The sequence below is a fragment of the Telmatherina bonti genome (genome assembly GCF_933228915.1).
Source record: "Telmatherina bonti genome assembly, chromosome: 18".
NCBI classification, from domain to species: domain Eukaryota; kingdom Metazoa; phylum Chordata; class Actinopteri; order Atheriniformes; family Telmatherinidae; genus Telmatherina; species Telmatherina bonti.
In genome coordinates, this window is record NC_136616.1 from 30,073,630 (window position 1) to 30,098,431 (window position 24,802).

Sequence of the window (24,802 nt, forward strand, 5' to 3'; positions counted from 1 at the left end):
AAATTAATAATATTAACAATGATAAACCTAAAAGTGCATTAAGTTACTGGTAACTCAGTTAGGCATGTTACTGGAGAAAGTGGGATTGGTATTGGGACAAAGGCAGTTAGTATGCAGGCATGTGTCCTTTCTTCAGGCTGAATGAAGATGACTATGGTATAACCGAGCAATAATCCGAGTGAATGTGAGCATTAATGGTTATTTGTCTCTCTACGTTGGCCCTGTGATGAACTGGTGACCTGTCCAGGGTGTACCCTGCCTCCCGCCCAATGATTGCCTCCAGCTTCCCAGCTTTCCCAATTAGGAAAATAACTGATTGATGGCTGGCATCACTTAAACCTAAGAGTGTTCTGTCCATCTGTCAGACTAGAATAGAGTTCAACCCTTTTGTAAGACACTAAGGGCTGTATGGCCACAATCCAGCATGTTTTCAGTGTATTTCTGCTCCAGCACACCTGACTCTCCTAACCTGAGTCAGGTGTGTTGGAGCAGGAATACAGTGGATAGGACTGCAGCTGGATACCCCTGCATCAAGTCAACATCTGAACACATAAATGCAGATATTTCTTTTTGGCTTGAAACTTATTAAATTCATTTTCCCTTTCTCTTCTAGCCATGCTTTTTATCTCATCACCCAATGACGTCCTTCTAAAACACCATGTTTCTTCCAGCAACTCCTCTCTTCATCTATACATGTACTGCTTCATCTCCAAACCAGCCTCTGTCATCTTCAGCACGTTCTTCATGGTGAATATCTCTGTCCTCCTCCCTCTCTGCATCTTCATCCTCTACCACGGCATCCAGGAATGGCGGAAAAGGCGCTCCACCTCCTCGGGAACATCTATGAGTCACGCCGACTGCGTCACCTACCACATGGTTGTCATGGAGCTGACTGGTTTGTTTGGGTGTGTAATCACCTGCTTTGGTATCTACAGGAAAGATTTTACCATGATAGATGTTGGGTTCTTCCCCTTCACTTTAAACTACTATGGGCAAACCTTCTTTCATGTCCTGACATGTGTGGAGCGCTACCTGGCTGTCGTCCATCCCATCACCTACCTGAGCCTGAGACAGGAAAGGGGGATCAGAATGAGGAACGTCATCATTAGCTGCATCTGGCTGCTTTGCCTGGCTTCAATGGGACTGGTACAGAATGACGAGCTCCGCAAACTGGTTGATTATTGCATCATGACGTTAACGTTAGCAGGGATCTCCTTCTGTAGCCTTTCTGTTCTCTGTGCTTTAATTCGTCCAGGTCCTGGGGAGCAGGGTGGGGACAGGAGGAAGATTGACTGCTCAAAGCAGAGGGCATTCTATACCATTGTAGTCATACTGGGAACGCTGGTGTTAAGGTTTGCTTGGTGTCTAATTTGGGCTGGTTACTTTGCATCCGGAGGACATAATGAATGTGTCATGATGACGTCCAACTTCTGGTTTTATCTGCCCAGCGCTCTGGTGTTGCCTCTGCTGTTTCTACACAGAGCAGGAAAGTTAAAGTGTAAGAAAAACACAAAATAAGAATGACGGAACATCGTCATGAATTCATCGCAATAAAGTGCAGTAATTTAGTGTATATGACAAGGATAAAACTGAGCTAAAATGTTGTTGGATAAAAAATTTTCACATCCACTGAATCATAGTTTTATTTTCACAACGACATGGTAAAATGACAAGTTATACTGATGTGTACATAACAAACAATCAAAACAATTTAACTAAGAAATAACTAAATTTAACTCATAACTGTTCAATTACTCTAAAATGGAAGCTGTAGCTGCAGCCATTTTGGAGCCAGAAAAGTTGACCCTTTGAAGGGAACTTAGTTAAAAGAGCAAATTCTTAAAAAAGAGCCAAACTTCCCATCATGAAGTGGACAGGAGCAGATAAAAACAGAAAAGCAACAAAAACAAATGTGTTTTTAAGACACAAAAACATCTCTGAAAGTCAGATACAAGAACATTTATGCTTCAAAAAAACGTACAAAAAGGGGATTTTAAAATTGTCACAAAAACTCACCGGGATCCCTTTGAAGAAAAAACATTCCTTCTGGCCATCTCTATAGCTTGAACAGATGAGTTTATTACTAGCTGTAGCTTGATAGTTGTTTTCTTGTGTAAGCCAGAGAAAACAAATAAAAACATTCATTAAAACAGTGTGCATTATTCAATCTGCAGGGGTTTTCTTTATTTCTTTCACATGCTTAAACTGTAAGAATGGGATGTGTGGTGGAAAATACTCTGGACTTGAGAAGTTGTAATACAGCACACGCTGGAGCTTGGAGAGAGAACCCTCTCTGCAGATGCTGAAGTAACACCCGATTATAAACCATGCTTAACTCCTCCTAGTTGCTGGGCAGACCACAGAAAACAATCATTCTCTCCTCCGAAGCTAAACTGAGCTCACTAAGCATCAATCACTCACTATATTACTTTATTACCTTTAACCTTTAGACAACTGGTCAACCAAGCAGTTGACAAAAACAGATGTCCTGCAGGAAACTCTTCCTGTCTCAGACTTTGTCAGCACATTCCAGACAAGGATCATATGACTTAAAGAAAGCTTTGTGCATAGACACAAAACACAGCAGGATCACAGCAAATCAATGCATATATGTCTAATACTTAATACAAACCAAAACCCATAATAATTTCTCCAACAGATGTATGTGAGCATTTCCTGCCTCTACAGTTAGGAACAAACATGTTGAACTTTGTTGCCATCTGAATTTTCTCCCTTTCTTCTGCTTATGAAGAAAAATCTAACTACGGCTTTGAAGATAAAAAAAAATGTTTATGAAATGTAAATTAAACAAAAAATATCAAATGACATAAATTGATTTTTTTATTATAACCAGCTGATATAGGTGAATCTTTTTCTTTTGTTTCATAGAATGAATATAATGTAACTGTAAAATGTTGTTAATAAAACCCTTTTTCTGCACTCCAGAATAAGCAGGAGTGGATATTTTACTTTCATTCATTGTTGGGCGAAGATTAAACCAGAAAACTCAGTTTGTTCAAGTTTGGGAGGTTAATAGAGAGGATATAAAGAAGCTTTTCCTCTTTGTAGGTGAAACCCACAATGTGAGATGTGATTAGTTAAGCAAATCTCTCGCAAAACAAATTTGTTTATCAAGGTAAGTATGATGTGTGTGTACAGCTGCAGTGACTTGTTTTTATCAGAGGTTCTTTGAGGACCACCTTCATGCAAATACTTAAATTTCATGAACCCCCCTTCCCCTATCACATGCTGAAAGTGTGCTTAGTGTCAATGCTTTTAGTTGTAATATCCACAACATTAACAATGGCTGAGTCCTGCACACTGCTGAAGCCAATGTCAAATTACCAACATTACTTCAGGGATCCCCAAATCCAGTCCTCAGGATCGACTGTTCTGCAGCTTTAACATTTCTGATTTCTCCAATACCCCTGAGTCAGATGAAGGTTTCATGACCAGCCTGCTGCAGAGCTGAATAACATGCAAATGACAGAATTTAACCAGGTTGAGAAGCTTCACTGTACGCAGCTGTGTACAGTGAAGTACTGTGTGGACTGAGTACACACACTGAGTGTGTGTACTGTGTACTGTGTACACACACTCAATCGCTGCCACAGGTGTGTGATTAAATTAACAACACAGACACACTCAGAGCGCTCAAGCAAACAGGCCGTTTGGAAACATTTATACTTTGATGTACAAATTTTTGTACATCATAGAATATGGCGGTTATCATGGAATACGATGGTTATTATTGCACAGGAGTACAAGAACTGAAACTGTACCTCCAAGCTGAGCATGCACGCGGCGACAGTTGAAAGGAAAAAAACTCCCCTTTAACAGTAAGAAAACCTCTGGCAGAACCCGGCTCAGGGAGGACAGCCATCTGCCTCAACTGGTTGTGGTGGAGAGGACAGGAAAGACAGATAAACATGTACAACAGCACTTATTCAGGAGCACTTATTCAGAAAGACCTGCGGAAAAAAGGAGAAATAAGTTAGAGACAGCAATATTGGCATATATTTATACATTAATATACTAGAGCATACGTGCCCAACCAGTCGATCAGACTGATCCCAAGTCGACCGCGAGGTGTGTAGAAAATAGAAGTTGTTTTTTTTTTTTATGACATATCAGGAAGTCAGTTTTGTCAATTTAGTGACTTTGACGATAAATTTAGCGATTATTCAGACCCTCTACCGATACAAATCAAACTCAGGCCCTAAAATTAAATTTTGACCGCAAGATGATTTTTAAATATGTATTACATCTGGCCCGCCGATCCATTGCACAGCACACGTACCACTAACACTACAAATCCCACAATGCTGTCTTGGTGAGCTAGACTTGGTGAGCTAGACTTTTGAACAGTTTGGTGAAAAAGTTGATCTACTTAGCGCCGAATTTACCCAACAATCTGCGACTTTGAAGCCAAAAAATGTAGATAGCAACCCGTTTGCGGTTGACGTGAAAAGCGCACCAACCAACCTCCAAATGGAGCTTACTGAGATACAGTGTAATGACACGCTTAAGTCAAAGCATGAATTTCCCCTCAGTGATGAATAAAGTGTCTTTGATTTGATTTGGTTTGACTCTTTGCCACCTTACCTCCCAGGAGTTTATGCTGCAAATGAAGCCGCATCTGGCTGATCCCGCCCTGGTTTACAGTCAGGGCTGGATGTAAATGTAAACTTTTCTTTGTCTAAAATAAACTAAAAGAAAAAAAACTAAAAATTACAAAAGAAAAAGAGAAAAGAAAAAAACTACATCCCCCGAGTAAATCACACTCCATGATGACATAATTTAGCGACTTTTTGGACAGCCAATAGCTACTTTCCTTACCGATGTGTTGGTAATAGTGCAGGAAGTTGACCGCTGTCAACAGTAGCTAGCAGCTAGCGATTACAGCGGTTACAAACCCCTAAACATCAACATGGCTGAGGGGAAACGAGCCAAGACCTACCATTTTCACCCTGAGTGGGAGCAAGATTATTTTTTTGTTTATTCCTATTCAAAGCCTGTTTGTTTGATTTGCAATGCAACGGTGGCATTGGCAAAGAAAGGGGATCTGCATTTCAAAACGGTACACGGGAGCTATGACAGGGATTTCCCTGCAAAAACACTTTTACGTGCCACAAAAGTGCGGGATTTGAAAGCACAGCTGGCAGCACGGCAGTCCATCTTCACCAAACCGAAGACCCAGAGTAAGGCCGCAACTATTGCTTCCTATCAGGTCAGTCACGTCCTTGCCAAACATAACAAGCCATTCAAAGACACCGATATTGTGAAGGAAACCTTTCTCGAGGCAGCGGGTAGCCTTTTTGATCACTTCAAAAATAAAACAGAGATCGTGGACGCCATTAAAGAAGTGCAAATCTCCCGCAATACTGCGACAATGCGATGTGAGGGAATGGCTGTGGATGTGGAGGAACAACTCAGGAAGGATATTGATGAATGCGAGTGCTTTTCCCTCCATTTTGATGAGTCGACTGATATGGTGGATGTGGCACAATTGTGTGTTTTCATCAGAATGATTTTTGAAGACATGAGCACCAAGGAAGAGCTACTCACCATTTTGCCATTAAAAGGACACACCAGAGGTGAAGATATTTTTAACGCTTTCATGGGATTTGTTAGCGGGACAAAACTGCCGCTCTTCAAGCTGATCTCCATCACAACTGATGGGGCACCATCATATCTATTGCACTGTGCAAAGAAAGTGAATCTTTCCCAGATATCCTGAATTATCATTGTATAATTCACATGCAAGTGTTGTGTGGAAATATTTTAAATATGAAAGAAGTGATGGATGTTGCGATGAAAATTGTGTGTTCAGTTCGGGCCAGGAGTCTGCAGAGAAGGCTTTTCCGTGCTCACTTGGAAGAGAACGATGCTGAGCACACAGACTTGCTGCTTGACACGGATGTTAGGTGGTTAAGCAGAGGTAAATTTTTGGCCAGATTTACGGAGCTGTCGCCTGAAATCAAGGACTTCCTGAGACTTTCAAAACACGTGGATTACCTTACCAAGCTTGAGGACCACCAGTGGCTTTTAGATTTATCTTTCCTCACTGATCTCACCGGCGAGCTCAATGAATTGAATTTAGAGCTGCAAGGTAAGGGTAAAGATGTAGTCAACATGATGAGTTCAGTGAGCACGTTTAAAAGCAAGCTAAAGCTGATGTCAAACAGGCTGCAGCTTGGTCACCTGTGCAACTTCCCTCACATGCAAGCAGAACTACAACGCCAAGGTAAAGGTGTGACACAGCTTGACAGTGCACGTTATGACGAGCATGTTCAGAGCATCTTGTCAGAGTTTGAGAGGCGTTTTACTGACTTTGCATCCCTCGAGCCTATAGCCAGCTATATGTGTTATCCATTTGGTGCAAGTATTGACGTTGGTGACATTGCCGCCAAAGTCAAATCCCTTTTTGACTTTGAAAGCTCCGCTCTTGAGGATGAGATTCTGACATTGCAAAATGACATTAAGATCAAAGCCAGATCAACATCCGCTCAACCTGGAGAGCATGTAGTGTTCTGGAAACTACTGGTGGTAGAGAAGTATCCCAATCTCAGAAGATGCGCTTTGAACCTGACAGCTCTTTTTGGATCAACTTATTTGTGCAAGTCTGCTTTCTCGCACATGAACATCATCAAGTCCAAGTACAGACCAACAATGACTGATGGTCACCTTGCAGCCTGCCTACGCCTTGCAACCAGCTCCTACATTCCTAACTACAAAAAGCTAGCCTCCTCCTCCCAGTGCCAGGTCTCCCACTAAGGTAGGAAGTGATTTACTTTTTCCAAACAGTTCTGTATCTGATTTATTTTTCTGTTTGGTTCATATTAAGGTCAGTTATGGCTATTGCTCATCATGCAGATTGGTGTTTGTGTGTGCGTGTGTTTGAGAGAGGGCAGGTTTGTAATGTGATGTCTAATGGTTGTGTGACAACAACAAAACGTGTTGCGAGGGTGGTTACTGCAGGCTGGAAATGATCTGTGGGGGTTTGCAATGTTGACACTGGACTGGTAGATCTCAGGAGGTCGGCTACTTGAAAAGTAGCTCTTGGGACAACAAAGGTTGGGCACCCCTGTACTAGAGAAATAGAGCGCGGTACTTAGTGCATCAGGTGATGTCCCATTGCTACATAAGTAAAGGTTGGCTAGACTACCCATAACTATAACAGTAATAAACATAACCTGGACACTTGGGTCCCGTATATGCAGACTCATACTCAGGAGATGCTCATATCCTAACTATAAGAATCATGGAAAAGGAAGGTTTACAGCTCGATCTTAAAGGTGTAAAGGGAGTCTGCCTCCCGAACCCATGGTGGGAGCTGGTTCCATAAGAGAGAAGCCTGATAGCTAAAGGCCCTTCCTCCCATAGTACTCTTAGAGACTCTGGGAACCACTAGTAAACCTGCAGTCAGATTTATGCCATCCAGATTAATTACATAACTGGATAATTTTGTTCTAAGTTCTTCAGGCCCGAAGATAACGACCTCTGTCTTGTCTGAGTTTAAAAGGAGAAAATTCAGAGTCATCCAGGTCTTGATGTCTGTAAGACATCTTTGTAATCTAAGAAACTGATTAGTTTCATCTGGCTTGATGGAAAGGTAGATCTGAGAGTCATTCGCATAGCAATGAAAATTTATACCATGCTGCCTGGTGCTATTTCCTAAGGGAAGCACATATAATGTGAAAAGTATTGGTCCAAGTACAGAACCGTGAGGAACTCCATGACTTACCCTGGTGTGTGAAGAAGACTCATCACTAACATTTACAAACTGAAACCCATCAGATAAATGTGACTGGAACCAGTCTAATGCAGTCCCTTTAATCCCAATAACATGTTCCAGCCTCTGTAGCAGCATGTTGTGATCAATGGTATTGAATGCAGCACTGAGATCTAAAAGAATGAGTACAGACAGAAGTCCTTTATCTTAGGCCATGAGAAGATCATTAGTGACTTTCACCAGCGCTGTCTCTGTGCTATGATGAGCTCTAAATCCTGACTGAAACTCTTCAAAAAGATTGTTTCCGCTCAGATAGGCGCATAGTTGTGTTGAAACTGTTTTCTCAAGAATTTTAGACAAGAAGGTGAGATTAGATATTGGTCTATAATTAGCTAAAACTCCTGGATCCAGAGTTGCTTTTTTAAGCAACGGTTTAATTACAGCTGTCTGAAAATATTGAGGTACATATCCTATTAATAGAGACAAATTGATCAGGAAACTTGGCAAAGTTACACACTGAAGCAACATTAATTTTAGTGACCTCCGATTAGCGTAACTGGGTGTTGTTACCACCAACGTGAATTACAATCTTACGGTATTTACGTTTAGCCTTAGTCAGCAGATTCAAATACGATTCAACGTCACCTGCTCTGGTCTTAGGAATGCATTTGACTATGGTCCCCAGTGTCTCTAGTGCCACATTTCTGACAATGGAACTACCTATAATCAGGGTTTCTGCCTCAGCGGGTGTGTCGCCAAGCGGGGAAAATCTGTTAGAAACGTGAACAGGTTGGTGGTGGCCAGTGGGTTTTGGTTTGGGGCTACGCTTCCGCCTGACCGTCGTCCAGCCCGCCTCAGTTCCCGGCTGCGCGGGAACTGCTGAGGGACTGCTAGGGTTAGCGGCCCTGGCTAGTAGCTCCGCACTGGCTAATGGGGGCTTGCTAACTATCTGCTTCCCTAACTGAGTGCAGAGCTGGGCTTCTAACTCACAGAGCCTCGCCTCCAAAGCTGCCAAGCTGCTCCACTTAATACGCTTACCATTATCACTAAAGGAGGCAGAGGAGTAGCTAAACATCAGACACACCGAACAAGAAAAGGCAGGGGACCGGGGTGTGTTAAGAGAGCTAGCAGCCATGCTAAAACTGAGCGCTTGAGGTGTTAAATTCAAGTAAACAGAAACCCTAAGATCCCGAAAATAAATTCAATATATAAAACAGTAATTTGGGAAAATTTTGTGCGCTAAAGTGAGTGGTTGGTTAACAATAGATAGAAGTTAAAAAGAGGTTAAAGCTGAGGTGTTGAAGGGATCTGGCTTGGTGGCCTCAGGATTGGGTCCCTGCTTTTTGCAGATGACATGGTCCTGTTGGCTTCATCTGGTCGTGATCTCCAGCTCTCACTTGAGCGATTCGAGGTCTTGCATTGTCTTGCATTAGGAAGAACCCAGGACCAACCGCACCAGCATATGGTCCCGCAAGAGGTCTGAGGATCTCATCTCAGAACCTAATGGCAGTCAGGCTACCTCTGGCGAGCACACGGAGGGCTGTGCGGCCCTCCAAAGAAATGTCACCCTACACCATTACTGACCCACTGCCAAACCGGTCATGCTGGAGGATGTTGCAGGCAGCAGAACGTTCTCCACAGCGTCTCCAGACTCTTTCACGTCTGTCACATGTGCTCAGTCTGAACCTGCTTTCATCTGGAAAGAGTTCAGGGCGCCAGTGGCAAATTTGCCAATCTTGGTGTTCTCTGGCAAATGCCAAACGTCCTGGACGGTGTTGGGCTGTAAGCACAACCCCCACCTGTGGATGTTGGGCCCCCATACCACCCTCATGGAGTCTGTTTCTGACTGTTTGAGCAGACACATGAACATTTGTGGCCTGCTGGAGCTCATTCTGCAGGGCTCTGGCAGTGGTCCTCCTGTTCCTCCTTGAACAAAGAAGGAGGTAGCGGTCTTGCTGCTGGGTTTTTGTCCTCCCACGGCCTCCTCCACGTCTCCTGATGTACTGGCCTGTCTCCGGGTAGCGCTTCCATGCTCTAGACACTATGCTGACAGACACTGGCATTGATGTGCCATCCTGGATGAGCTGCACTACCTGAGACACTTGTGTGGGTTGTAGGCTCTCTCTCTTGTAGACTGTCTTATGCTACCACCAGTGTGAAAGCACCGCCAGCATTCAAAAGTGACCAAAATATCAGCCAGAAAGCATTGGAACTGAGAAGTGGTCTGTGGTCACCACCTGCAGAACCACTCCTTTATTGGCTGTGTCTTGCCAGTTGTCTATAATTTCCAACTGTTGTCTATTCCATTTGCACAACAGCATGTGAAATTGATTGTCAATCAGTGTTGCTTCCTAAGTGGACAGTTCCATTTCACAGAAGTGGGGTTGACTTGGAGTTAAAATGTGTTGTTTAGGTGTTCCCTTTACTTTTTTGAGCAGTGTATATATATATATATATATATATATATATATATATATATATATATATATATATATATATATATATATATATATATAGTTATGAAAACTTTATTACATATGAAATAAAAACAGTTCATAAATTATTTCTGTTCTGGATCTTCTGCCACACCTGCTGTTGTCATTTCTACATGTCTGGCATTTCTGATGCCCATCGTTAGGTTTGCTGTGGCGATGGAATACTACACCTCATCCTATGTTTTATTCATACAGTCAGCGGGTGTCAGGAGTAGCCGCACATCATTCGTCATCCAGGGTTTCTGGTTGCAGAAAACCCACATTGTTCTCCTGGAACATTTCCAGGAATGAAAGACAGCACAGTCTGCATATATTCTTCATCATTCTTGCTACCATCCGGTGATCATTCAGTATTCATGAAACACTTGTTGAACTCAGTGGATCTCAAACTCAAAATTTCAGTGGGTCGCCAGATAATTGTAAACAACATGTTTACATCTCTTAAATGCATTTGGGATTTTTACCTGGTCTGTCAAAATGAAACCATTAAATCTCTGAAATTAGCACCATCATCTTTTTAAGAGATGGCGCTGCGATGGACTAGCAAGCTGTCCAGGGTGTACCCTGTCTTTTGCCCAAAGACTGCTGGGATCGGCTCCAGCTTCCCCGCGACCCTTCATTGGACTAAGCAGTTTGGATAATGAATTAATCTTTTTCAGACAAGAACTCATAAACAACGAAGTTAACACAGATGCCATATTAAATACCTGAATATGATGTTTTCTCTGTGGGAGAAACAGACAACGGAAAATAAAATCCACTCTAAACCATATTATTCTCTTTATTGATGACAATTCAGGCAGTTTTCAGCCTTATATTATGGGGGTTTGTTCCTGAAAAAGTTTGCCAAACACTGTTTTAACCAAACAATGGCATGTTCTGGCCATCATGCCAAATACACAGGAGTGAAAATAATAAATAAGGAAGGAAAAAATGGCTCCGTTTGCAAAGATGATACTATGTTCTTTAAAATGATTATTTTTCTCCAAAGTCTTTGGTGGGAAAATGGAAGGCAATGCCAGTATGAACTGGTTGTTCCATTCAGCCAATGGGCTTTCTCTGACTGGTTGTGCTCCACATTTTATCTTGTTATTTTTGTTGTAATATTATACATTGGACACACAGACCTAGATTTTGACCATCAGATTTTTTTATGCAAATAAACCTTGTTTGTATTAAATTTCATGAGATGGAAGTAAATGAGGCAGGACTGCAATGTGTTGTCAGAAGACTGAAATGCTCTGCAGAAGAAACAGAGAAAGGAATTAGCTGATAAACACCGATAAGGTTGGTGTTCTAATTTCTTTAATATGACAATCATCAGTGTGTGGATGGCAGTGAAGTAAACAAACTGTCATTTTACACAAACTTTTGAAAAGTCTGACATTTGACAGAAAGCTGCATTTTGTTGGCTTTGTAGTTCTGTCATTTATGCTAAAACTTGTACAAACTTTTATGTCGTAGAGGCTCGATTACTGCAATGCCGTTTTTAACATATTTTCCAGATATATCCTCTGGAGTCCTTGTGTGATCCAAAAATCTGCCAGAGGTCTGAGTAGTACAGCCAACTTTCATCTCATCTCTCCAGTTTTAGCTTCCACTGACAGGCAAAGGTTGCATTCAGGACCATTGTGGCAGAGGTTCTGAAACCAGTAGAGTCATGGTCCCCAGCATAACAAACATGAGTGAGTGATTAATCATGTGGTATATTATATGAATCATCTTGCATCCATGTTCTAAATCACAGGAGCCTAACTCAAGTCCTCGAGGGCAGGTATCCTGCAGGTTTTAGTTGTCTCCCTGCTCCAACACACTTGAATGACATTAATAGGTTGACAAGAAGCTGGTGGATCCATTTGATGTGAAACGGGTCTGTTAATGCAGGGGAACAACAAAAACCTGCCAGAAACCGGGTCATACAGGACAAGAGTTTAACACGGCTGCTCTAAATGTATCAGAATCTTCATAAATCAGGAGAATAAAGTGTTTTTTGGTGGATTCAGTTCACTGCTGTGACAAGCCACCAACAATCAGCTTCTCCCACAGAGATGATGCCAAAGTTAGGTTTTTAACATTCCATGTGTACAAATTTTTGTTTATTGGTTAATACGTAAAAAAAGATAAGGTGCTAATTTATGAGTTTTATGTCTGCTTTAAAGTGTCTTTCAAATGGAAGACTTTTCCCTTCAGCTCAGGTGGTCCTGAACCGTATCAGTCCGAGCCATTAGCACTGTTCCACTGGCTTGAGGCAACAGGCCCAGTGGACTCTGGCAAGCTAAGGTCACTCAGGTTGCTGTAGCAGCAGGAAGTGCTTTCATTTTAATTTGATATGACTCCTAAGATACTTGAAATTTCCAAGAACAGACTGGATCCCAGTTTATGGAACCAGCTGCCAGATTCTATGTGGGACACAGAAAAACATACAACTTCCTATTGATCTATTTTTTGTCTTCTCGCATACTTTAGTAAATGGTCAACTTTTATATTTTGTTTGATTTAAATCTTCTTTTAACACTATCTACAGTTTTTTAAATTACTTTACTAGTTAATTTTGAAATTTTATTGTTTTAATAGTAATACCTAATTTGTTTCATTGCATTGCAAACAGACAAATGTGAAACATTATACAAACATAAAAAGGAGAATTTACATAAAACATGAAGGGGATAAGGACACACTGCTTGATTGTGATAGATAAATAAATACATAACTGAATATTGTAGTCATAATAACAACAATGAATGACTTTTATAAGTCCATACTTGTGGAGAAACTTAAAAAATGTTAACTTAGCAATTTTAATGACAGCAAGTTAAAAAAAACCAATCTGAACAAATCTCATGTTGCCTTACTGCAAAGAAGAAAGCTGTCAAACACAAGGTTATAGAAAATAAATGGATTTGTATATGTAATATCATGTATACCAGGAGTGCCCAAGTTTGGTCTTCGAGAGCTACCATCCTGCAGCTTACTACCTGAATCATCTTGTCACCAGGCCTCTGCAGAGCATGCATGACATGCAGAAGAGAGAATTAAGCAACTTGATTCAGGTGTGTTGGACACGGATTGCCTGTGGCAGGTGCATGATGGTTGATGCTGATGACCAAACTCGGGCACCCCTGATGTATGCAGTTCCAGACATTTTTGAGAATCTTCACCAGAAATGAGTTTAAATGATTATTGTTAGGAGGCACTAGCTCCTTAAGTTTTGAAGTGCTTCCCCTGTTTATACTTATACTTAGGGGTATAAAGATAAACACTGAAAAGTATTGGAATGTTAAAATGAACCTTTTTGAATTATGAATTCGTGTGCTGAATTATGGAAAGGGAGCTGTTTTGAAACTCATGTTTTGAGATTAATTTTCTTGATTGATTCTTTGCAGACATGTGTGGTGATTGGATTATTGGCCTGAGAGGGTGGTGCCTCATGAGATATATATAGAAGGTGCTGCCTTGCAGACTGGTTGGTCTGTCCAGGGAAAACTTGGCAGTTGTGCAGTGATCGGTGTTAAAATAAATGAAAAAGTGAATTTCTACCACCCTTTGGTTGAAAAACGGTCTTATTCTTCCTTCTGGAGATGTCGTCGTAAAGAAAAGAAAACAATTTTCTTTTTGTCTTCCAGATATGTTGGGTATCTCCTCGCCCCCCAATGACCTCCTTCGAAATCGTTATAGTTCTTTGATCAACTCCTCTCTTCCTCCATACATGCTCTGCTTCATGTCCCAATAAGGTTCTCTCATCTACACCACACATTACCTCACGACCATCGCCATCCTCCTCCCCCTCTGCATCTTCATCTTCTACCATGGTGTCCAAGAATGGCAGAAACAACGCTCCACCCATCCAGCGACATCTATGAGTCACTCCGACTGCTTCACCTACCACATGGTCGCCATGGAGCTGATCGGTGTGTTTGGGAGTGTGATCTGCCTTTGTGGTATCTACAGGAAAGATAGTAACATAATACAGGCGGGCTTCTATCCGTTTTCTTTAAACTACTATGGGCAGACAGTTTTCCATGTCCTGACATGCGTGGAGCGCTACCTGGCTGTTGTTCATCCCATCACCTACCTGAGCCTGAGACAGGAAAGAGGTGTGAGGATCCGGAACATCATGACAGGCTGTTTGTGGCTGCTTTGCTTTGTTTGGGTGGGACTGATGCTGATTGATGAACTCAACACAGTTATGGACGTCTGCATCATGTTGTTATCGTTAGCAGTGATCTCCTTCTGCAGTCTTTCTGTCCTCTGTGCTTTGATTGGTCCAGGTCCTGGGGAGCACGGTGGGGACCGGAAGCGGGTTGATCGCTCAAAGCACAGGGCCTTCTACACCACCGTAGTCATAATGATGACACTGGTGATAAGATTTGCTTGGGGCATGATCTGGGCAGGTTACTTTGCATTTGGAGATAATAAATGTCTAATTGCGGCATTTGACTTCTGGCTTTGTCTGCCCAGCAGTCTGGTGTTGCCTCTGCTGTTACTGCACAGAGCAGGAAAGTTAAAGTGTTGTAAGAATACTGCCTGATGGGGGTCAGAGCCACCTGTGCAGGAGGTCCTCTTCCCTGCATGTGGAAACATACGAAAATACATTATCACCCAAAATAATAGATAATAAGATTATTACAATGCTGTTGGATGTGAGCTTCACTGCTTCATTTTGTCCAGTAAAGCAAGTTTCATGTCCACTGAATGCAGTCAGGTGTATTAAAAGACAGACAAAAACACAGGGTGGACTGGCATTTAAATTACATTAAAGAAATCTTAAGGAAATAAAATAATGAAAAAAACAACCACAAATTAACTTTAATGTGAAAGAGCAGTGTAAAAACTGAAAAAATGCAGTCAGAGCACACAGATCTCAGCCAAACAGCCCATTTCCACTCATATTGTGATTTCCAGCCGTTTCCATGCCAACAAATGCTTTATTGTGTTTCTTCCTGTTTCCATCCATCTTTTTCTCGAAACACAAATACAATGAACACATCAATACCTATTACAAAAGACATCTAAAAATACATTTGAATATTAAAAAAAATCTTCACAGGAAATGATTGTATTGATAGTTTTCTTTGTAATCCTGCATAATATTGTGAATGCAACTTGTTATTGTCTTTTGCTTTATTGACTAACCATATACGAACATCTGTAAAAGATGGTTACATGTCTTTTTGCACATTTAAAAATTAAGATAAATGTCTACATCCACCTCATTTTCTTTTGGGTGAAATAGGAACATGAGAAGTCAGCGTTTGGCAAGTTTTGAATGTTTCAAAAAGGGTTTTATTTTCTCTTTGTACACTTAACATCAAGCAGAACAGTGTCGCACCTTAACCTAACTGCTAAGAGAACACAGATCATAGCTGTGGTAGAACCAAAACAAAAGTAGGTGATACTATGGGTTGGTAAAACACTAAAAAAGAGCCACAATGATATCAAACATTAAGCAAACATGTAACAATTCCAATGAAACTGAAAACTCTGGCCTTTCTTTGTGGACATTGCGTGTTTTGTCCGATTACTCTGGCTTCCTCCCACCCACGAGAAATGCACGTTACATTGCGTTACGTAAATTGGTTATTTCTCAGATGTAAGTTGCATTGGATAAAAGCGTCTGCCAAATGGATTAGAACAGAATTTGGCTACGTCTGTGTGCAGTAGGGCCGATATAGCGGATGTGGATGAAACGTAGTCTCACAATCAACTAGGCCCAGGGTAAAGCTTGCTATATAGTCTAACCCTCTCAAGGATGCAAGAAAATATTAAAAATGATTTTTCGTCTGGTCCCCTCATACCTTACAAGAAGAGTCGTCTGCAACGGCAGCGATGTCTGCGGGATATCCGCAATGAACCCTGTTATTTCATATGTAACAAGAAACTTTGTCTGCAGCAGGGTGGGTTTGGAACGTCGTTGGGTCTGTGTGTTTAACTGCTACATGTTGTAAACAATTTAGTACATTCTCACCACCATGATCAGCTGTTTTACTGAAACAATCCTGCACTGGAGAAAATGCAGACACGGCAACTGTCTGCCTCTTGCTTTTCTGTGTTAACAACGCCCACATCAAATGTCCAACCAATCATTTGGTTGGACCAATCACACAATACTTCTGACAGCCCCACAAAAAAAAAAAAGGTTCTGCCAGCCTGGTGTGTCAAGAACTGTCTGCAACCACGCCCATGGGAGCAAAATGACGTTGTTTTCTTCTCGGCGGCCTCGAGAACAAGAAAACAGTTTTAGCATCTCATGGAGTCTGTAGTAGGTTTGAAGCTATCTATTTAGTTTTTCTTCCAATTACTGCACAGAATCACAGAGTGAGACACATAACAACCAACTGACCAATCACAAGAGATTGCTTCTTCTTCACTGTGCTGTGAGCGGAGGTGCATGCCAGGTCTGGAAGACGTGAGCATCCAGCGTCGGTGATGCCATAACAAACCTCATTCACATGCTACACAGGCAGAAATCCCGCTTTATTCATCAGCACCCACTGCCTGCAAGGGTGGGAAGATTGATCATGATGTCAATGCTAACAATATCAATGATAACTGTGACTTTGTAGGAATAATAATAAATAAGGAGAAAAAGTGGCTTTTGGTGAAGTTCTTTCACCGCTTTGACGAGGTAACCGCATGTCCTAAAATCAGGACAATGCCATGTTGAGATTTACTAATATGGGATGAGAAATAACTTGTTGTTTATGCATTGATGCTTTCAAATAATTATGTATTATTTTCTCAAGATTTATACAATTTAATTGTTGTATTGATTTCATCAGCCATATTAAAAGCCATTTATTCATTATCCGAACCGCTTAATCCAACTAAGGGTCGGAGGGAAGCTGGAGCCTATCCCAGCAGTCTTTGGGTCAGGGGCGGGATGCACCCTGGACAGGTCGCCAGTCCATCGCATAGCCATATACATACACATAAACAACCTTCAAACTCACTCCTTCATGCAATTTAGAGCAACCAATTAACCTAATGCCAGGCGGACACCGTGCGATTTTGAGGGGATTTCACCACAATTTTGCTGTCGCAGACCACGCTGCATCATCGTGGAAACATCGTAGCGTTGGGATGTCCGGTCAGGAGGTTGGGAGCCGTACAGTGTGAGAACACTCACAAGGAAGGATTAATTGCTGCCATGTTCTAACGATGATGCTGCGACCTCCCGATCAAACTTTTGGCATGTCAGAAATTTTCGCCGTCGCTCGTACAGTGTGAGTGGTGTTACGTCACGATTCTACGTTCACACCTGCGCAGAAGACACCAGTGGAGCTTTAAACAATGGCGGGCAACCCCAACTTCAGACGTGTGCGGTGGACACAGCTGCTAGAAGAGAGATTAGTAGGGCTATGGAGAGAAGACGAAGTTTTCTTTTTTCATTTTGTTTCAGCGCACAAGACAGCGCACACAACTGCAACAACTTGCTGCCTGCTCGCCATCTTCTTGTCAGGCACGCTGTGGTTGTCATAGGAACTAGGAACCTTTGTTTTTCGTTGTTCACACTCGAGCACTTCGTGCCGTCACACGCCGACAACTAGTCGTGGTTGTCAATAATCGTGGCTGACAGCAGTCGTACAGTATGAGTACACATGTCGTAGGGTCAAATAAGAGTACGAGGGACAAACCCGGTCGTGCAGTGGGAGCATTTCCCCGACAGTCAGATTTCTAAAATTGCATAATGTCCGCCCGGCATAACATGCATGTCCTTGGACGGTGGGAGGAAGCCAGAGTACATACATGGGAGGAACCATAGACTGTATATAAAGAGATGGACAGAGTCTCCATGACATCACCCGTAGGTTTCTGAAGAGCTGAACTCGGGAATGGGGGACGTGCCTCGTGCCGCAGGTGGCTCATCTTCTTGAGGGAGGCGCGCTTCCCTCAGGACCTAAATCCCCGGACCCCCCTCCTTCCCTTCTTCCACCACACACAGGCAGGGCGTTGGGAGGTGGACACGTTGATCTGGATGGTGAGAGAGGCCATCAAGGTGGTTTCGATCGCTGCACCCAGCATCGGTTCACCTCCCAGTTTTAATTACACTTAGTCAACATAACACAAAAAACACACACTGACAACACATGGACATGTTTTGGGGGGCGGGCCATGCAGTGTGCGGTGGGCGGGGCTGCTTTGGTGGTCCCGCTCCCAACATGATGTGGTTACTTCTTCCCAATTTTAATTGCAAACAACACACACTTCACAATCATTCATAAGCTGGGAGGGAGGGGGTGACAATGGGGTCCTGCCACGCCCCTATTTCTGGGGCTGTGCCAGAGGAGTTTGGGCGGGGGACTGCTGCTGGCCCTGGGTGGTGCTGGATCGGCTGCATGTGTGGAGTGGTGGGGGGGCATTGACAGGGGTGGGGGGTAGTTGTGGGGCCCTGATCGGGGCCCTCCTATCCCCTGCTCCCCCGGGGGTATCTCACAGGGGACATGTTGGGAAAGAAAGGTGAGGGCGTGCATGAGCCAATGGATGAAGTGGTGACTGAATGTTAGGGTAGAGGGGGGGTGGGGGGATCAGGGTGAAAGAATTTAGGAAAGTGGATGGCCGCTGGGATAGGAGGAAGGGGGGGTGTATGCAGATGGGTGGGGGTGCGTATGTGGGGTTATGTTGGTGGTACAGTGAAGTGATAGGGTGGGTGTACAATGAGGACTGTGAATGTGGATAGAGGGGTGTAGGGAGGTATGTGTGTGTGTAGAGGTGGGTATGCGTGTATGGAAGAATGGGTGATTATAGAGGGAGCAGGGATGTGTGTGTGAGGGGGTGTGTGTGTATAAAGAACGGGGGTAGGAGAGTGTGAGTTTGAGCGTGTGTAAGAGAATGGGTGGATAGGGTGTGTTTAAGGAGGAAGTGTGGATGCGTGTGGGTGGGGGTAGGTGGGTGGGTGCATGTGTGCGTGTGCGTGTGTGTGTGTTTGTGTGTGTGTGCGCGTGTGTGTGTGCACATGTGTGTGCGTGTGTGCGTATGTGTGTGTGTGTGTGTTTGTGTGCGTGGGTGCGTGGAGGGTCTTGGTGCTCGGGGAGCGCTGCTGGTGCACTGGGGTGCTGCCTGGCTGCCGCGGTCTGGGGATCCCGGCCCTCCGTCGGTGTGGGCTGGGCCCTCTGCCTGCGGGGGTGGGGGGTTGCTTCTGGGCTCTTGGGGCCGTGGGGCCCGCGCTCTGTCTGCCCTGGGTGGCCGGTGCCCGGCGGGGCCGGTCCTCGCTGGTCCGGGCCTGCTGGGGCCTGTTCCCCCTGACTGCGGGGGACTCTGGCTGGGACCCCCCTCTGCCTCCTCCTGGGTCGGTGCATGGCTGGCTCCGGGGTGGGGCGGTTGGGGTCTGCGCCTGGGGATGGCTGCCGATGGCCCTGGTCTCGGGGGTACTCCTGGCGTGCCTCTTGCCTTTGTGTGGGAGGGGTCACACTGGCATGATCACCTTTTCCGGAACACGTTCCACTCTGCATGTTCTGCATGTGACACAGTCACCGAGTCGTCATGCAGTTTTATTCACTAACAGCAGCTAGTTTTCTCATTTCTGTTTGTTTCTCATTTATATTTAACTTTTTAGATTCATAGTTTAGTTACTATGATCTAAAGTTGGCTTGTATGTGTATGTTTATGTGTTAATACTGGCAAGTGCGTATATGTTTGTACGTATGTATGTGTGTGTGTGTATGTGTGCATAGAGGTGTGTGTGTAAATGTATGTATGTGTATATGTATATGTGTACATATGTATATATATGTGTATATATATATATTATGTGTGTATACGTGTGTGTATATGTATGTGTATGTATGCGTGTGTATGTGTGCGTATATGTATGTGTGTGCCTGTATGTGTGTATGTATACATCTGTAGGTTGTTTTCTGTCTTTTTGTTTTTGGGTTATTTTTTAGTTGTTGTTTTTTTCTCTCCCTCTTCTCTCCCTTTATCTTTTTCCCTTTTCTTATGAGGTGTTTTTTCTCCTTTCTCTTTCTGTCTTTTGTCTGTCCTCTCTGGTCCAGCAGTACAAACTCTACAATTCAAACAACAATACAAAATAAACATAGAAATAAAATAAAAATTCAGAAAGTCAAGGGGATCATTATATCTATAAAGCTTCCCTTGGCAGAGAAAATTTGCTCAGCAGAACACAGCATCCAGACCATCATTCTGCTTGCCTAAATGCTGGACAAGACAAAAAAAAAACAAAAAACAAGAAAAAATGGGCGAGTTAGAAAAAAATTCCCTCCCCCCACAGTTGTCATGAAGGTAAACCTGACCTATAAACCAAAAATGGATTTTTGAACCAGGCTGTAAACATGTTTATTTCTGCTGTGAAGTTGGTCTTTTTAACATGGGAGTCTATGGGGATTTGCTCTGTTTTGCAGCCCCTAGTGGATGAAGGGGGAACTGCAGTTTTATGCACTTCCGCATAGGCTTCACTTTTACCCGCCGGAGGTTGCCACTTAGGAGGAACATGCAAACTCCACACAGAAAGCCACCTTTCAAGCCTCCCGCAGCTGAGGATCGAACCAGCGACCTTCTTGCTGTGAGGTCTTAGTGCTAACCACTGTATCTCTGGGTTTTATAATTAGTATTGTATGAACAATACTAGCCCTTATTTTGCAGATAAATACCAAATCATATCGCACATCACTGCTGCATCGCATGCTTTCCAATGTTTTATTTCTATGACCTCATGTGGTTTGATTAGAGCCTCCATTTTAATTTTCCTTCTAGAAATGACAGGAAAATGTCTAACTGGAGTCACAGGGGTGATTAAAATAACAACTAACACACGCCCTAAAGAGCTCAGAGCAAATATTTGCATAAATGCAAATTTTTGGTTTTTCTGCATGTCACACTGTTTAATTTGACTGCTGATTTACAGATATCATCTAGAACTAATCAGATTATTCTGATATTTTATGCTTAACATGTCATCCTGTTAATTTAGTTGTATAACAATAGAAATGATGAGATTATAACTGAGATTTTTCTTTGCAAATAAAATGTATTTAGATCCAACTTAATGAGATCCAAATAAAAAGGGTGGGGACTTATGTGCAGTCAGTAGATAGAGAGAACCGTTCCACGGAGTCAACAGAGGAACACAGAGAGACGAAGCTGAGAGACAAACACAGAGAAGGTTGGTGTTCTTATCTCTTTAATATTTAATCAGTGTTTTACAATGTGAATGACAGAAATGTACAACTAAACTACTATTTCAGGCACAACTTTTATAAATTCAGACTTTTCACAGTAACTCAGCATATTGTGGCCTTACAGCTAGAGAAATAACATCAGAATTATCATTATCACAATATGACTTCAAGTTCACATTAAGAAAAAGTATGTACATATATATATGTATATATATATATATATATATATATATATATATATATATACTTGTTTTTTATTTAGTCATTTTTGTCACGTTTCTTTTTCTTCTTTTAGACATGCTGGAAATCTCTTCATCCCCTAATGGCTTGCTTCTTGTTCACCGTATTTCTTCCATCAACTCGTCTCTTCCTTCATATGTATATTGCTTCATCTACAAACCAGGCTCTGTCATCTACAGCACACTCCTAATCATGAATATCTCTGTCCTCCTGCCTCTCTGCATCGTCATCCTCCACCACGGCATCCAGGAACGGCAGAAAAGGCGCTCCAGCTCCTCAGCAGCATCAATGAGTCATTCCGACTGCTTCACCTACAACACGGTCGTCATGGAGCTGGTTGGTGTGTTTGGGTGTTTAATCTGCTTTTCTGGTATCCAAATGAAGGATTTCAAAACAATAAGAGTTGGATTCCTTCCTTTAAATTTGAACTACTTTGGACAAGCCTCGTTTCAAGTCCTGACATGTGTGGAGCGCTACCTGGCCGTCGTCCATCCCATCACCTACCTGAGCCTGAGGCGAGAACGAGGGATCAGAATGAGGAACGCCATCATTGGCTGCGTCTGGCTGCTGTGCTTTGCTGTGATGGCGCCGATGATGAATGATGAAGTTAATGTGATTCTTAGTTTGTGTCACACGACAATAGTGTTAGCAGGGATCTCCTTCTGCAGTCTTTCTGTCCTCTGTGCTTTGACTCGTCCAGGTCCTGGGGAGCAGGGTGGGGACAGGAGGAAGGCTGACCGCTCAAAGAAAAGAGCCTTCTACACCATTCTAGTCATACTGGGAATGCTGGTGTTAAAGTTTGCATGTAGTTTGACTTGGACGAGTAACTTTGCATCTGGAGGACATACTGACTGTGTAATTATGACGTTGGACTTCTGGTTTTATCTTCCCGGCAGTCTGGTGTTGCCTCTGCTGTTGCTGCACAGAGCAGGAAAGTTAAAGTGTTGTCATTTAAACTCCCAGAGAGAATAAAAGCTGCAGGAAGTCAGACAGACGAACCTAAAACTTGCGTAAAACTGCAACAAATCTCCTGTTAGAAACTAAATAAATTTTTTTTTTTTTTTTTTTTTTTAATTAACTGGAATTTAATGTTTTAGTTTTGAGTAATTAATTGAAGAAAAAATAAGGTATAAAAATAAATCTGTGTAATAAAATATTTTGTCATTGACTGATTCACTGTGCGACTACAGAAAAACACATTTTCTTTCCCCTTCTCACTGAGGCTCAATTCATTTTTCTCTCTCTCTCTCTTGAATTTAAAAGGAAATAAATGCATGTTTCTAGACACTAACAGAGTTTACAACATCAATGTCTGTGTTTATTTTATTTAATTTTAATGAAAAATGTTGCTTTTCTGGGACAAATATGTTATTAAATAGTTAATTAAGAAGTCTCCAGTAGGAAATTGTTCAGAAGTTATTTGTATCATTTGTGTCTTTCATAAACAAGTGTTGTAGAGAGATATTATAAACGTACACACACAACAATCATTTCTAAAAGGTAATAATCTCTTTAAAGGACATGAAATGTCTTAAAAGCCTCAGTCTAACATTTAAAAACATGATGAAAATGAAGCATTTCCAGGTGTAAATATGTCTTTTGTCGGTTCTTCCAGCTGAGTTTTAAACTGGTGTGAGAATAAAGCTCTTTGTCAAAGCATCAGAAAGTAGCCTTTGTTAAAGTGTAGTGGGATCTTTGTGGAGTTTGTTTAGTTTGTTTGAGATTCCGGTCATCTAATTCTACAACCGAGATAATATAAAACAGATCATGTCAGTCTCATGATAGAAACTGATTTGGTGTTTTTATTGAAAAAAAAAAAAAAAAAAAAAAGCCATTTTATTTCCTTCATCTGTATTTCTGTACAATTTTGACATTACAATAATTTATTTTGCTTTTAGTTCAATGAATAATTGCAAATAAATGTAAAAACTGGTACATAATAAAACTTGTTCTTCACAAATAAACAACTGTGTGTGTTTGTAAGAATAATTTCAAAACAGGATACAAGCAGCAGTTTGTTGTCTTTTGACACTAAACATCAAAATTGGGATGTGAAATCTGTATGTTAACAAAAAACGGCTTATTACTTTGAACTATAAATTGAAATAATTTGCTTCTGCATATTTGCGATCAAAGTAAAAGACAACAATCACAGCTGCAACTTTGTAGTGCAAAATTTCACTACTAAAAGATATAATCCACAATGAAAGCTGAAGGATGAAGACTGACTGAGCTAAAAATGTAGTTTTTAAGGAAAGTACTGGCTTGAGGTCAAAGTGTAAAGAAAGTACAAGAAGAAGGAAAAAACAATGAAGGATCGGTGTTTTATTCATGAATCGGGGACGTCATAATCATGTAATCTGATTGTGATCCAGAGCAAAATAATCTTTATTATCAATGAGGGGCAATCTGCTTTGCAGCCTTGCACAACCCAACACACACATGCAAAGTAAAACAGCAATATTTTTAACATAAAATAAATAAATGAGTTCAGAAGTGGTAGAGATAAGAACTCATATGAATCAGAGCAGAGATCACTGCCTTCCAGACCTCTGTGCAAACCTTCTGGCTGATCATATTTATCTGTAGGTTTAGATTTGAATGAAATAATAAGGATATTTAAATCTTGCTTGAGATATAGGAAAAAAGGCGGGACTATGATATGCATTCAATAGATAGAGAGAACATGTTCCACAGAGTCAACAGAGAAACACAGAAAGAGACGAAGCTGAGACAAACACATAAGGTTGGTGTTCCTTGTTTTATAACATGACAATGATCAGTATATTATAATGTGGATGACAGAAAAGTACACAAAAAGTATGATTTTTTTGGTGGATTTTTAAAAGGGATGGTGCGTATTAATATACGATTCCCATCTAAACGAACAAGACTATTGAAAAGCTAATTTCCATCCTTCGTTTCTTGGCACGTTAATACAAAAATATCACAATAAAAACAAAAAAACAAAACAAAAAGAAGATTGAGGTTCCAAATAATCACAGTAATAAGAACAGAGAAACAGGAATGTTATTGATCACAGACCAGTTAGAGGGCCCCTCCCAGTCAGATCCAAGTTGAGTTGTTCCAGTGAAAAGTGTCACATCGATATACATTTACCCCGTAACACCTGACCAATGAAAACATTGTTAGTGAAGTAACATTTTAACATGAGATCTTTTAACAATCTATTGGAA

General features: G+C 41.8%; 1 protein-coding gene across 1 annotated transcript; it reads left to right on the plus strand.

Moving 5' to 3' along the window:
• Positions 1-693: 693 nt before the first annotated feature.
• On the plus strand, positions 694-6,777 carry LOC306769264 (zinc finger BED domain-containing protein 5-like; the record flags this gene model as incomplete). Its single annotated transcript, XM_079257830.1, has 3 exons — positions 694-895; positions 5,139-5,597; positions 5,834-6,777. 3 exons carry the CDS (start codon positions 694-696, stop codon positions 6,775-6,777), a joined length of 1,605 nt encoding a protein of 534 aa, XP_079113956.1.
• Positions 6,778-24,802: the final 18,025 nt, after the last annotated feature.